This window comes from Rattus norvegicus, chromosome 9, assembly GCF_036323735.1.
Source record: "Rattus norvegicus strain BN/NHsdMcwi chromosome 9, GRCr8, whole genome shotgun sequence".
NCBI lineage: Eukaryota > Metazoa > Chordata > Mammalia > Rodentia > Muridae > Rattus > Rattus norvegicus.
Window position 1 is genome coordinate 34,579,413 of NC_086027.1, and position 13,977 is coordinate 34,593,389.

The 13,977-nt window shown below is 40.8% G+C and overlaps 1 protein-coding gene across 1 annotated transcript in view; it reads left to right on the forward strand.

Annotated features, from left to right (window-relative positions):
- Window positions 1-13,310: 13,310 nt before the first annotated feature.
- Window positions 13,311-13,977, forward strand: part of Lmbrd1 (LMBR1 domain containing 1) — an 81,703-nt gene continuing 81,036 nt past the window's right edge. Inside the window, exon 1 of the mRNA NM_139189.2 lies at window positions 13,311-13,458. Coding sequence (NP_631928.2) covers window positions 13,399-13,458 — 60 coding nt within the window. The 5' untranslated portion in view covers window positions 13,311-13,398. The remainder of the gene's footprint in view (window positions 13,459-13,977) is intronic.

The following is a 13,977-nucleotide window of genomic DNA, read 5'->3' on the forward strand; positions in this document are numbered from 1 at the left end:
CCTTGTGCTTGCTAGGCAAGCGCTCTACCACTGAGCTAAATCCCCAACCCGATTATTATGCATTTTTAAAGTTTAAAATTCATTCTGGTACTTGTTTATGTATGTGTGTTTGTGTATACATGCACGTGTTAGTAGTTGCACATGCGCGTGTGTGCTGTGCGTGTGGACGCCTGAGTTCAATCTGAGTGTCTTCCTCCATTACTCTCCACCTTTATTTTTGAGACAGGGCCTCTCTCACAAAACCTGGAGCTTCCTGATTGGCTAGTCTGGCTTGCCTGCAAGATCCGTGGATCCTTTATCTCTGCTTCCCCAGCGCCGGGATTATAGGCGAGTCCCTCATGGCTGGCTTTGTAGTGTTTCTTAAAGTGGCTGTTTGACTATTAATTTGATAAGAATTTATGGATAAATTCTCATATGACAATCTTGAGGATACCAGGAACAAACTTGCAAGGAAGAGCCTGAGGACTAGAGGTAGAGGACATGAAGTGAGTCGATAAGTAAATAGATCATTTTTAATATGTCACGTAAGTGAATATGCTGGTTAACGAGTACAGTTCTGGGCAATCACAGAAAGGCTGTTTTAATTAGATCCTTTTTCTTAGTTATAAAGACAGAGGTTCCTGAGAATGCCTTAAGTCATGTGGAGTTTATTAAAAGACTCGATGTGGGAGTAAGTAAAGCAGACGTTGTGCTCATTCATTGCAGCTTCCTGACAAGTTAAGAAATGCATCAAACGGGCTGGAGAGATGGCTCAGCCGTTAAAGGCTAGGCTCACAACCAAAAAGAAATGCATCAAACCAGGCCCCAGAAGAAGAGCTAGACTCCTTGGTAGAATTGAGTTTCATCAACTTTAGGAATGTTAAAAACAAAACAAAACAAAACAAAGCAAAACAACACAAAACAACTTTTCTTTCTTTCATCAATGTTCCACTCATAATATTTTTATCCCTTATATAACTGTTTTTGTTGACTAAATTTTCATTTGTCTCCTTGCTTCTCATTCATAGCTTGTATTTCCTGCTTCTTGGATTACTCGGGAACTCTGCTCTTCAACCTCTGCTTCCAGATGCTGGTAACTGACTTCTCTGTGTATCTCTTTCTTCTGCTCTGCTTACTGACTGACTCCCATTGCACCTTTCTTAAAGCTTCCAGAATAGATATTGTTTATCCCTATTTTCATCATGGGACAAAGCTCTGGGGCTTCCCTCCTGTTCCACTATTCCATATATAGACTGACTGCTCTCTTCTCACCCAGCTCCCCCCTGCCCCCATCATTCCAAAACGCCAGAATCATAGAGAACAAACCATGCCTACCAATGTGTTTGACTGTCGTCTCACAAAAAGGGTTATGGTTGGATTCTGGAGGCCTCTATCTGTAGGATGTTGGAGAATAGGTCTGACCAAGACAAATAGGAAGGTCAGTGTTTACAAAAGCTTATACTATAGGTAGACAACCCCCAAACTGTCCTCTGCAAGACTGGGCAACACAGTAGTTGTATAGAGGGTGTCAATACTTTATAAGGCAAGACAGAAGCAATGAGGTGTGTAACTTGTAGATTCTAAGTTCTTGACTTAAAGCCAATAATATCACTATGGGTACCATAATATTTAAATGTTTGATATTTTCAAATATACTTCAGCTTTATGTGTAAATATACATATATATATATATGTATATATAGTTGTTTTGGGAGCCTAAGACATTTCAGCATAAGTGTTATGATATGCTAATTTGTCAGCAGCATTTTCATAATTGACTTAAAAAAATAAAAATTGAAAGTAAGTCCAGGTGTGGGGGCACATGCCTTTAATTTCAGCACTTGGGATGGAGAAGCAGGTGAATCTCTAAGCGCAAGGCAAGTGTGTTCTACATAAAATTCCCTATGCTAATTCTCAAAGGAAACTGTAGATCAAATTTTTATTCTGTATTTTACATTTAAAAATCTTACAAAGCTACAAGCACATATTTAATCAATAGAGACATCAGTTGAACAGCCTTCAAAAGTCTATACTTCTGTCCTGTTTGCACTAAGTAAGGGTCAGATAATAAAACTGGATGTATCAAAGTGATTCCTTGATTGCAAAGAAAATTATAACACAATGGATAGAGACTCATGGTTAGTCATGAAGGCTTATTGACTCCCAAGAATCTTGTTGGCTATTCAGTGTTATAGTCACATTGTAAACAAACTGTTTTAATATTCTCATCTTATATCACACATTCCAATGCTTTCTTACCAAAATATACAATAATAAATAGTTCAATATCCGATTGCAGTTGCAATTGGATCAACTTGACGCAGGCCTCACTGGGACCAACATCCATGCGATCCCAAAATGAGAAAGAGAGTTCACACAATTTTCAAGGCAACACTTTAAAACTGGTTCCGAAAGGATTACCCCCAAGATTTACTTAAGCATAGAGTCTGATTATACTTAATGAGCAAACAAAGGCTAGAAGTTACCATTTGTACCATACACTTAGGGGAAGCGAACTTTCCTACAGTTGCATTATTGAAATCAAAGTCCCCAAACAGATTAATTCTACAAGCAGACATGAGCTCTAGACATAGGGATGGATGGCTTTGTTTCAGCAAGGCACTACCATGTATCACACTGTAAAAAGTGTCATTACCATGAATCTTCTCTGTAAGCTTTGTTAGAACATTTCAGTTTATTAGGATCATATAAGTTTGATAAGCTTCTGACATTTGTATGCACATTCATAGTTGTAGATATTCAAACGATGTAAAAATGACGTTGACATCGGATTCCGGGGAAGATTTTTTTTCTCTTTAAAGGGATGCATGTAGGTATTTTGAAAGCCCAGAAACACAATATAATCATATAAAAGATGGAGGGTTTTATTTGCCTTTCACTAGAGACTGGAGTGTTCGTGCTTAAAATAAATGCAGTCAAGGGGAGAAAAGGAAGATTCAGATACTTAGCAGTGTTTTCAGTGGGAGCGGCATATAAAGTTCAGTAGGGAGGTGGAGGAGGTGAGGAGAAAGCACAGGAGGCGGTGTGTAGAGTGGAAAGCCTGCCTGGCTACTCGTGTTCTAGGAAGTAAAGAATGAAGTGGGAATTTTTTTTCTTTTTTCTTTTTTTTTTTTTTTTTTGCAATCTGTATGGAGACCAAAACTTTTACTTTGTAAGTGAGCAATTTGGGTTTTGGTAAATATTGGTTTATTTATTTTATGTATATAAGTACACCATTGCTTTCTTCAGACATAGCAGAAAAGAGGATCAAATCCCACTATAGATGGTTGTGAGCCACTGGTTGTGAGCTGGGAATTGTACTGAGGACCGCTGGAAGAGCAACCAGTGCTTTTATCTGCTGAACCATCTCTCCAGCCCCGATTAAATCTTTTTTTAATACAACAATTTAGTATTATGAATACAAAATTGGGTTCGTGGGATTGTGTGGATAAGAGTGGTTAAGAGTGCTTATTGTGGGGTTGAGGATTTAGCTCAGTGGTAGAGCGTTTGCCCAGCAAGCACAAGGCCCTGGGTTCGGTCCCCAGCTCCGGAAAAAAAAAAAAAAAAAAGATTGCTTATTGTTCTGGGAGAGGACCCAAGTTCAGTTCTCAGTACCTATGTCAAGTGGCTCAAAACAGCCTCTAACTCCAGATCCGGGGTATTCTCTCTCTCTCTCTCTCTCTCTCTCTCTCTCACACACACACACACACACACACACACACACACACACACACGCTAGAATTGAAAATAAATTTTTATTTAAAATGAGGCAGGGAGAGTAGATCATTTTAACAGCTGACACATACTGCACAACTTCATAATGTTCATAAAATAGCATCGTCCGGATTCTGGTTCATACTTTCAAAACGTGGGTGTTTCCCACTCTCCAGAGACTTCTCGTATCAGGCACAGATTCCCATCGCAATACATCCCTGGTCTTGCTTTTTATTCATAGTGCCTATTAAATTGGAATAGAGAACTGAACATTCCCGGAAACCAATCAAATACCTGGATACCCGTCGATAACTCAACTATAGCGGAGCATGTGTGGGCCACGTGCGTATATCCCACCAGTGCTACCTGAAAAACATTCCTGACGCTAAGTAACATTGCCTGATGCTTAGTGTCTGTGGCCACGCAAATGACGCTCCTTTGAGAAGTGCCATGAAGGGAAAGTCCTGGGGGAAGCACCGGGGTCTTGACAGACTTAAGCAAATTGCAAGAACTTTATGAGAACTTGGGAGAATGTGGTAGGGACCCTTTGAAGACCAGGAAAAATGTCTCTGTCAGTGGGGCCCACAAATGGAAGCTTCATTAGTGGTGAGTTTACTCCGGCAGACATGAGAGTAAATGAAAGTGAAATCTAAAGAGGACTTTAAAAAGCTTAATTACCCCTTTTATCTTTCCACGGCTTCTCCAGAGACTGACATTTTCACTTTCTAATTGTATTTTTATGACCAGTTGGTGTTTCTATAAATGTCAGTCCACGAGACTAGATTAAGTGAGGCGTCCCAGAATCACACAGGTAACAAGGCAATTAGAGTCTAGTAAATGTAGGCTTGATCTGGGTGTATATGAAAGACTGAGTGGTATTCCAAAATCCACAAAATCCACAGAAAATATTCATTTGCATACAGTCGTCATAAAATAAATGTGGCCCAAAGGGAAAATGACTTGCGATCATAAGTTGAGTAATTTTCTAACTTGTATAAAATTCCATTTTTCCTTCAATGATTGGTCCATACCAGTACTGGGAAAATATTAACTGGTGTGGTGGCTTAATAAGTTGGAAGAAAAAAATGACCTAAAGGAATAAAAGGGAATTTCTTCAGGGTGTTTTATCATATCTGTCAAAGCTACTTTGCACTTTGATTGCGAACATGCTTCTCTAAAATGACATTCATCAGGTACACAAGTTTGTGTATTAATAAATTTATGTAATAATTTTAAAAATCAATATTTGATAGTCAATTTGTTATGGGTCTTTCCCCACTAAGGTCTCATTCCTATGAATAATGTTAAAAACCCTTAAGTTGTCTCTAAGCTAAAAGTTATTAAAATTGAGCTTAACACAAAAGGAAGGTGGAAAAACATTGCTGAAGACATTTGAGCTATTGAGACTTGATTAGATCTGGGAGTAAAGAGTGTAACAATTTAAGTACATAAAACTTTAAGATTAAAATTAAGTTGAGGAGGTTGATTCCTCAGTAGCTAACAATGTGTACTGCTCTTGTTTACTGCCAGTTTTCTGTAAGTCCAGTGGGCCCCTTAGACACTGTGCCCACATGTGCACAGACCCAGGCAAAGACACACACAGACACACACACACACACACACACACACACACACACACACAATTTGAAAATTTTAAAAATATTAATAAAGTTGACACACTGACAACCTAAGAACATGAAGTTTTAAATTGTTCCTTTTCATTTTTAGATCCAAACCTAAATCTTAGTGTTTTGATTTTTATTAAAACTCCCAACAACACTGACTTGTTTGTACGTTTTGAAAGAGTATTGTCAATAATAAATCTGGTTTTTAATATAAAGATGAGGCTTTATGTTAATTATTAGTTATGCTGCAGAAAGCTAGAGCCCTTTCTAGGTTACATTGTCTGCTTTCACTATACACAATAAAAAAATGAACAACTTTTTTTTTAATTGGAGGACTTTCCTTATTTAGAAAGACCAGTTTCTTATTAACTCTGCCTAAAATACAGTAAGATTTTTTTTTCCAGTACTGCGCATCCTAGAATCTATGAGAAATGAAATGCACCCTTTTCCCTCACCAGGACTCTACATGTCCTCTGTGACTCTAAGAAGTCTTAACCCTTCTTCTGAGTGTCTTGTGCTTGTTGCCCAGGTGAACCTTCTACCTTTACCTGTTGGGAACCCCAGGAGGTTGAACATAATAAGGCTTTGCACCAAATACATCCCCGTGCCCTTTGTCTTCCTGTTAAGTTCATGTAAAGGGGTGATACTGACCCAAGATAAAATGGCAGAGAGTGTGTATATACTGATACCTTCTATGGCTGTTAGGTGGCTCTATTCTAAATTTATGTATTCTGTCCATTAAACCTGTTTCCTATTAAGGAAGACAGAATGTCCTCTTAGGAATGGTAGTGTATTCTTGCTAGCCCTACTAACCCCTAGGCCAGTTTACCTCTATCCTGCTCACTCCTTTCTGAATAGTCCTTTAACTCTTAAGCCACCCTTTCTAACATGAAGGTTGAGTTTACTAGTCGTAAACATCAATCCATTTGCAGTCTAATCTAGAAACGGCAAATTCTTATTGACTAAAGTCATGCTGACTTTGCCCAGAACCAAACATGGTATTTCATGGTGTTGTATCATTGTGCATAGTATTCCTTTGGTGAAATGTTTACTTACTCTCTGGTAAGTCTGCTAAACTGTTTTTTGCAACCTTTAAAACATTTCACAATGTTACCTACACCTAAAAGTCCTTCCTAACCCCAATATTAATGTTTCACATTTTGAATTTAGACATATTAAGAGTCAAAAGTTGAAACCCACAGTTTTTTCCATAATTAGAAAGTTTAACAATATTTGATATTCAAAAAATATAGGGATGAAAATGTCTATAATTTGTCTATTAATATTTGAACTGCTTCATAAGTCACGAGTATGATTAGACGTGAGATATGTTCACTGAGTGCTTCTCAACCTTCCCGTTGCTGGATGCTTTACTACAGTTCCTCATGTTATGGTGACCCCAACCACAAAATTATTTTTGTTGCTTCTTTACAACTGTAAATTTGCTACTGATATCAATCATAATGTAAAAATCTGCATTTTCTGGTAGTATTAGGCAGCCCCTGTGAAAAGGCCATTCAAACCCCAAGGGGGGGGGGTCAATATCCACATGTTGAGAACCACTGCTTTAGCTCCACAAATTCTGACAAGGTTTTTATAAAACTATATAATCTATAAATTATTAACATGTGGAAATTGAATACAGAAGACTCCAATTTGAATTCAACTTTAAGGTAACAAATTCTGCAACAATGAAGCAAACAAAAGTGCATTGTGAAAAGAACAGATGTTCCCATCAGGAGAGGAACCCTATTGTTAGGAAAAAGAGCAACATATGCTACCAAATGTATAAATAAATCAAAAGCATCTCTTGTTAAAATCATTGAGTACACTGTGGATAATTTTAAATATCATGAGTTAAACTCTGTTTTTTAAAAATCATGAGGTCTACTTATAAGCTGACTTTGACATGTTTTGAACTGTACATATAAGGATACACACACACACACACACACACACACACACACGTAGCAAGTTTGAGACTTGATAATGAAAAACACTTGGAGGCATTAAATAATTTTTAACATGTCTAAACTATGAATAAATCATTTCACTTTTAGCCAGAAGAAAACTCTTAAGGAGACTACCATGCAATGCCAGTTCCTGTGGAAACACTTGTTCCACTAGGAGTCTATGAACAGCGTCCACTAAGAGCTCATCACTGCAGAAATGTAAAAATATGAATGGCACAGTCCGCATAACCATACTGTGCACAATCTAATTTTAGGACAATAAGTTGGAAAGTTGCCTGCGTATTTTTAAATTAAAAAAAAACACCCAGGTATTAACATTTTAGTGGCATTTTCTCCTTGCCACTTTTTGCCTCCAGTGAAATAGATGTGCTATGTTTGAAATGTACCTTATCCATTGGTGTGAAAAGAAATCTTGATCTCAAAAGGAAAATGTAGACATAAGTGCAATTTTTCATACGTTGGCTCCAGTGCAAAATCCTTTGGCTCCTAACTGGGTTATATATAAATGAGCAAATGTGCTTCTAGAACCAAGCGGGTCTCACAGCCATATGTGCAGAGGACCTCATGAACACAACTGAGCCCTTTCTCAAAGAAAAGAAGAAACGTCCTAGGGCTGTGATAAGAAACTTAGGGGGCTGGCAATAGCTGTGAGGGGAAAGAGTTAATATAATATTGGAAAGAAATGGCTGGTGTGCTATAGTCCCTTGGTCCCACATCAATCTGCACCCTAGATCACTCCTAAATCCTTTGGACAGAAGATTAAGTATAAGGAAAACCTGGAGCACAGAGAACTAAATACTATATAAACACGGTGTGAATCAAGACCGACATGTGCAAAGTCACCAGACGGCAAAACTTCAGTGTAACCTGGCTGATGGAATTAGAATAGCTAAGGAAAGAATTTGTCATTCAAAAATAGGATTATCTCTGAGACGAAATGACGGCCAGAAAGACAAATTTTAAAGTTTATTTCGACTTGGTGCAGTGTTTTCAGTTCCCAGGAAAGTAAAGCATCTCACGAATTTGACCTAACAATGCTTAGTTATTTAAAAAAAAAGTATGAAAATGTCAGCATCCAGATACATGGTAAATAGTTAATTTGGACATATAATTATATACAGTTAATTTAGACACATAGCTGAACTTCACTATGGCTTAACTGTAATTTCAGGTAGAAATCGTATCCAGGTTTCAGTTCCCTTTACCCAGTTAGCTTGACTGTTAGGGCTAAGCCCCTGCTCAGTTCTATGAGATCCTTTATATTGGAGACCCCTCTCCAGTGGGCTTGGGCCAGCCTACTTCAACTTTCCAGCTGTAGGCCCAGAGAAACCTCTCCGTTTCATGTCTTAGCTTTTGAAGACACCAAGTCTGTCCTTTCTTCTATTATCTACTTTGTATCCAAATGATGTAACTTTTTCTCCTCGCTTGTTCATCTTTCCTCTTATTAATACATTCAATGCCTTTTATTCTTTCTACTAATTCCTATATATTTATATATTTTGTATATTTATGAAATATATATAATATATAATATATATTTAATTTTCTCTTCCAGTTTATGTCATTTAATCAGAATCTAAGTTTGTTTCCAATCCTTTGTAAATTAGATTTTGCAAATTAGATTTGTAGATTATAGGCACACACTCATATCTCCTGGGTCCCATACACACTTTCTATTGCATAGTTTGAATATTTGGAGGCAAAAACAAATATCTTTTGCTCTTGTCTTCCTGTATAGACCAAGAGAATTCACAGTAAGTTTCAACAGAACTTACATTCCTTTGACACTTTGTGTCAATATAATTATAATCACCTGAGAGACAGTCTCACATAAACACACACAAACAAATCTATTTATCTATTTTTAATGGTTTTAAAAATATTTATTAGTTATTTTATGCATAAGAGTACACTGTTGCTGTCTTCAGACACACCAGAAGAGGGCGTCAGATCCCATTACAGATGTTTGTGAGCCACCACGTGGTTGCTGGGAATTGAACACAGGACCTCTGGAAGAGCAGTTGGTGCTCTCAACTGCTGAGCCATCTTTCTGATCTCTAACTGTCTATATTTAATTTAAACAGAATTATATCATTTTTCCTCCTTCCAGGCCCCTCACCCACTTGTCTTGAGCTGCAAAGAACCTCTCACTTTGGCTAACCATAGCCATAGATTTCTTTGAAAATATCTCTTACATGGAAAGAAATTAAACTTAGGGAGAATAGACCTTCCAGCCAAGCTTATTATACACCATTTAAGACCTAACCTGCTATCCTACTCCTACTGCAGAATCATTCTGTAAGTTTAACCTGCCTTTAAGAGAACAAGAAACTGCAAGCCAGCCTTACTTGCCTGGGATTTCTCATGCGGTCAGCTTTATAACCTAATGCAGAACTTTGCTTTTAAATTATGTACTCTTCTATGCTGCAGACTGAGAGCAATGCATGCCTGTTTGTGTGTTGTAGTAATCCTTCGCTGAAAGACAACCAACAGGTCGGAAGCAACCTCGTACAGTAGATATCCATATTTGGGCCTGGAACATGAGACAAACACATGAGTAATGAAGGGGATGAAATCCCCCAGAATGCAGTGCTTTTGGAAGGTGGAAAAACACGTAGAGAGTGGGTCCTTATGAAAATTAAGGCCACCAAGGCATGACCTTTGAGGGATGTCTTAGTTAAGAGTTTCATAGCTGTGAAGAGACACAATGATCATGGCAAACATTTAATTGGAGCTGGGCTTTCATTTTCAGAGGTTCAGTCCATTATCATCATTATGGGAAGCATGGCAGTGTGCAGGCAGACATAGTGCTGGAGGAGCTGAGAGTTCTACATCCTGATCTGTAGGCAGCAAAAGGAGACGGGGTGCCACAGTGGGTGAAGCTAGAGCATAGGAGACCTCAAAGCCCCTCCCACACACAGGATAACACTTCCTCCAACAAGGCCACACCTATCCAACAAGGTCACACCTCCGAATAATGTCACTCCCTATGGGCCAAGCATTCAAAACACTTGAGTTTATTGGGGCCATAATTCTTCAAACCTGTGGGGAAAGCCTGCTAATTAAGGTCACAGTCTACTGTGTCTGGATAGTTCCTCTGAGCTCTGCAGAAAATGGAAGCTCCCTTTACCAGCAAGGCTTCCCTCTCTTTGACCTTGGCTTAGGAGTCCAATCCCCCATACCTTCTGGGGAAGGTTGAGTAGTCCTTGGCTGACCTACAAGTCCAACTTCCTCTTTTCTGGGATTCCTGTAGAATACCTCTCTATGCAAAGGAGATATTCCCAGGGCTATAAACTCTAGTAAATGGTTTTACAATCACTGAAAACTCCTCTCCCCTCTCCCCTCCTTCTCCTCCCCTCTCCCCTCCTTCTCCTCCCCCCTCCCTTTCCCTTCTCCCTTCTCCCTTCCTCTCCTTCTCCCTTCCTCTCCCCTCTCCTCTCCCCTACCCCCTCTCCCTCCTCCCCCCCTCCCACCTCCCCCTCTCCCTCTCTCTCTCCCTTTCAGTTCATATATAACCCTTCTCTTCCCTGAATAAATGTATGCACACAAGCTAAGATGGTCTAAGAGAGCTGTTCTTTAAAATCCTTGGAGAAGGCCTTCTTTTTCCCTAACACTTGCTCTCAGCCTGACTGGAGTCCTGGTTCTGGTTCATCCTTCAAGCCTGGTGTACATTGTTGACTGGATACTTCAGGGAGGAAATGGAAGACTTGGAACTGTAAGACTCGAAATGAACCTTAACTACTGGGAGATCCCCAAGTGAGACACGAGAATGGAGTTCGATGCAAATAAAAGAGGTTTATTTCCCTGGTGCGTCAGGGTCGACCCTCAATCAGCTCCTCATGGCGAGTGACTAGAAGGTGACCCCAGTGGCTGTGACAAGCAGTTTTTATACGTTTTAGGAGTACAGGTTACATCAGCAAGGTTACATTGGCTAAGCATGTTGACCTTTAAATCTATTGGCTAGCAAACATCAGTCAATACATTCTGAGAATGTTCTACTCAAGAATGTTCCGGTGGGTGGAGAATAGAATTTGACCTAGCCTCAACCTGAGGTGGGAAGTTGGAACCTGGCCTAGTCTTGCCCCGAGGCGGGTGGGTGTAAGGCTGGTGAAAGCTTCTAGAGTCCTTCAGAACTACAAAACCACAAGTGGACTCCATCTATTTTTTTTTCAGTCTCCATGAGGTAAAGTTTTTCTCTACCACACAGTCTTATATAATATACCATATAAGCCACCACGAGACAAAGCAATAGGATTGGATAACCAAGGGTTGTAACTCCTGAAACCATAAACCATAATAAGACTTATAAGTTGATTATCTCAAGTACTTTTACCTGGTGATGGAAAACTGGCTAATGCAAAAGAGGTCCCAAGGAATCTATTTAGAGAATCTGAAGGGCTCTTCCAGAGGTCCTGAGTTCAAATCCCAGCAACCACATGGTGGCTCACAGCCATCTGTAATGAGATCTGATGCCCTCTTCTGGTGTGCCTGAAGACAGCTACAGTGTCCTTATATATGATAAATAAATAAATCTTTAGAGAATTTGAAAATGGATATAATGCTAAAGTATACAGAAAGGTTTCTGACTCAGGCCTGATCAAACTACCCACTCTTCCATGGCAGAACTAAGAAAATGCAACTTCACAGAGGAACAGCTTGTGCTCACAACGTTATTGTTTACAAGGATATGGGCCACTGAGGACAAATGGGGATGACTGGTCTCGGGTGGTTTTAGATATCTCTTCTAACCAGGAAAGCTACTAGAGAAGGGTTGAAAGACATTGATCTGAAGCAGCAATGTGCAAGCATGACTGTGACTTGCAGGTTATGGAGGAATTCTAAGTGGTTTTTGCTCGGTTTAAGGGACTTATGAGAGAGCTCAGAGATGTGTGCATAGTTCCACCAGAGAGTTTGTGATGGGACCGGTTCGTATAAAGTCATTCTTTTCCCACTTTCTTCGCATTTCTATTCTTCTACCCAACCCTTAACTACTGCAGACTTCCAGCCAGAAATAAGACCAAGGTAAGTAATAATATCATCATGGAATAAATTGTAGCGATGACAGGGTTCATGATAGGATGTTTTGACTGCATCCTAAGTGTCTTAGTTCCCTAAGGGTGGGTTTATTGGGTTCACAATTCAAGGTTTCAGTCCATTGTTGTGGCGATGTTAAATGCAGCAGAAACTTGAAATGGCTACTCACATCCACAGTCAAGCACAGACAACAATGAGTTCTGCATGTCCTCAGGTCCAGGGATGTGAAATGATACCACCCACATTCAGGGTGGGGCTTCTCACCCCAGTTAACCCAATTAAAAAAAAAAAATCCCTCACAAGCAGAAAGACCAATCTGGTCTAGACAATTCATCCTAGAGACTCTTCCCAGTTGGTTCTACACGTACTAAGCCCACAGTCAAATGCTCACAATCAAAACTAAACATCAGGCCAGGGTTAGTTTACTCACTTTAAATATGCACAAATAAACCACAGGACCCAGGCAAGCACGCCGGGTTTTCCCTCAGCTTCACATAAGATTTAGACTATTAGCACCTACAGTTCATAGACTCGGATATCTTAATTGAATGAAACCGTCATGGAAATTCACAGGATGGAAAAAAACAAAACAAAACATCACGTGGTAATGCAGTGCCCAGCCAAGCAATGACCTGGTCACCAGCAAATTATAAAGTCATCTGGGCAGATGACATTCTTTTATTCTGAGTCATTCCTGCACCCTGATGACTTCCGATTGCATTATGGGATCAAAACCTTGTTTGTGGAAGCAATGAAAACCCATACATTTCACTCGACATTCAGAGGCACAGACAGGGTCCTGCCTTGGTAAAGCTCTTAGCGTGCCAGCGAGGTCAGGTGGCACGCAGCCCATGCGTGGGCGGGCAGCGTGGTGACGTCACGGTGCGTCTGGTGCGTCTCGCCCCGGCTCGGCTGGTCGCCAGGGGACGCTCGCGGGCCGGGTCTCCTTGGCAACCCTCCGCTCCGCCCCTCCGCCCCTTTAACCTTTAGGCTGCGCAGTTCCGGGTCCCTCTTGGTCCTGTCCCGTCCCTTCCCTCCCCTCCCCTTTGGGTTTATCGGGACCGGAAGCGAAGATGGCGGCGGCGGCTGCCGATCTGGTGATCGGCTGGTGCATCTTCGGCCTCTTGCTCCTGGTAGGGGAGTCGCTCCGAGTTCTCCTAGGGTGAGGGGGTGGGAGGAGGAGGAGGAGGAGGGCGGGTCAGCGCTGGCCTCTGGAGTCCGGGACCCTCCTTGCCCGCTCTGCTCTCTGCTGGGTTCGCGAGGGTCCCCTGAGGAAGGTGGGGAGGTGCTGATCCTCCGAGGTCTCCTTCCTAACTTCAGCCAGCTTCGGTCTCTTGTCAGAGAATGTGGCTGGCGGGTGGGTTTGGGGACGAGCGACCCTCATGAGGGTGGAGAAAGGCGTGACGACGGCTATGATTGGAGTGCTCGCCGCCTCTGAGCCAGGCTCCTGAGCGCTGACATAGTCTTGTTTATTTTTCTAAATGCCTCCTTTCCTCCTTGTGCTCCAGCCTTTGGGGTAGTAAGACCTCGGGTTTCCCCGCGCCCATTGTGCGATTCTGCTTTGATGACGTGAGTGTCACGTTCTAGGTATTACATTCCACTTAGAACGGTGTGGAGCACCTTCCCCAGGCAGGAGGTTATTACCTGTCTGA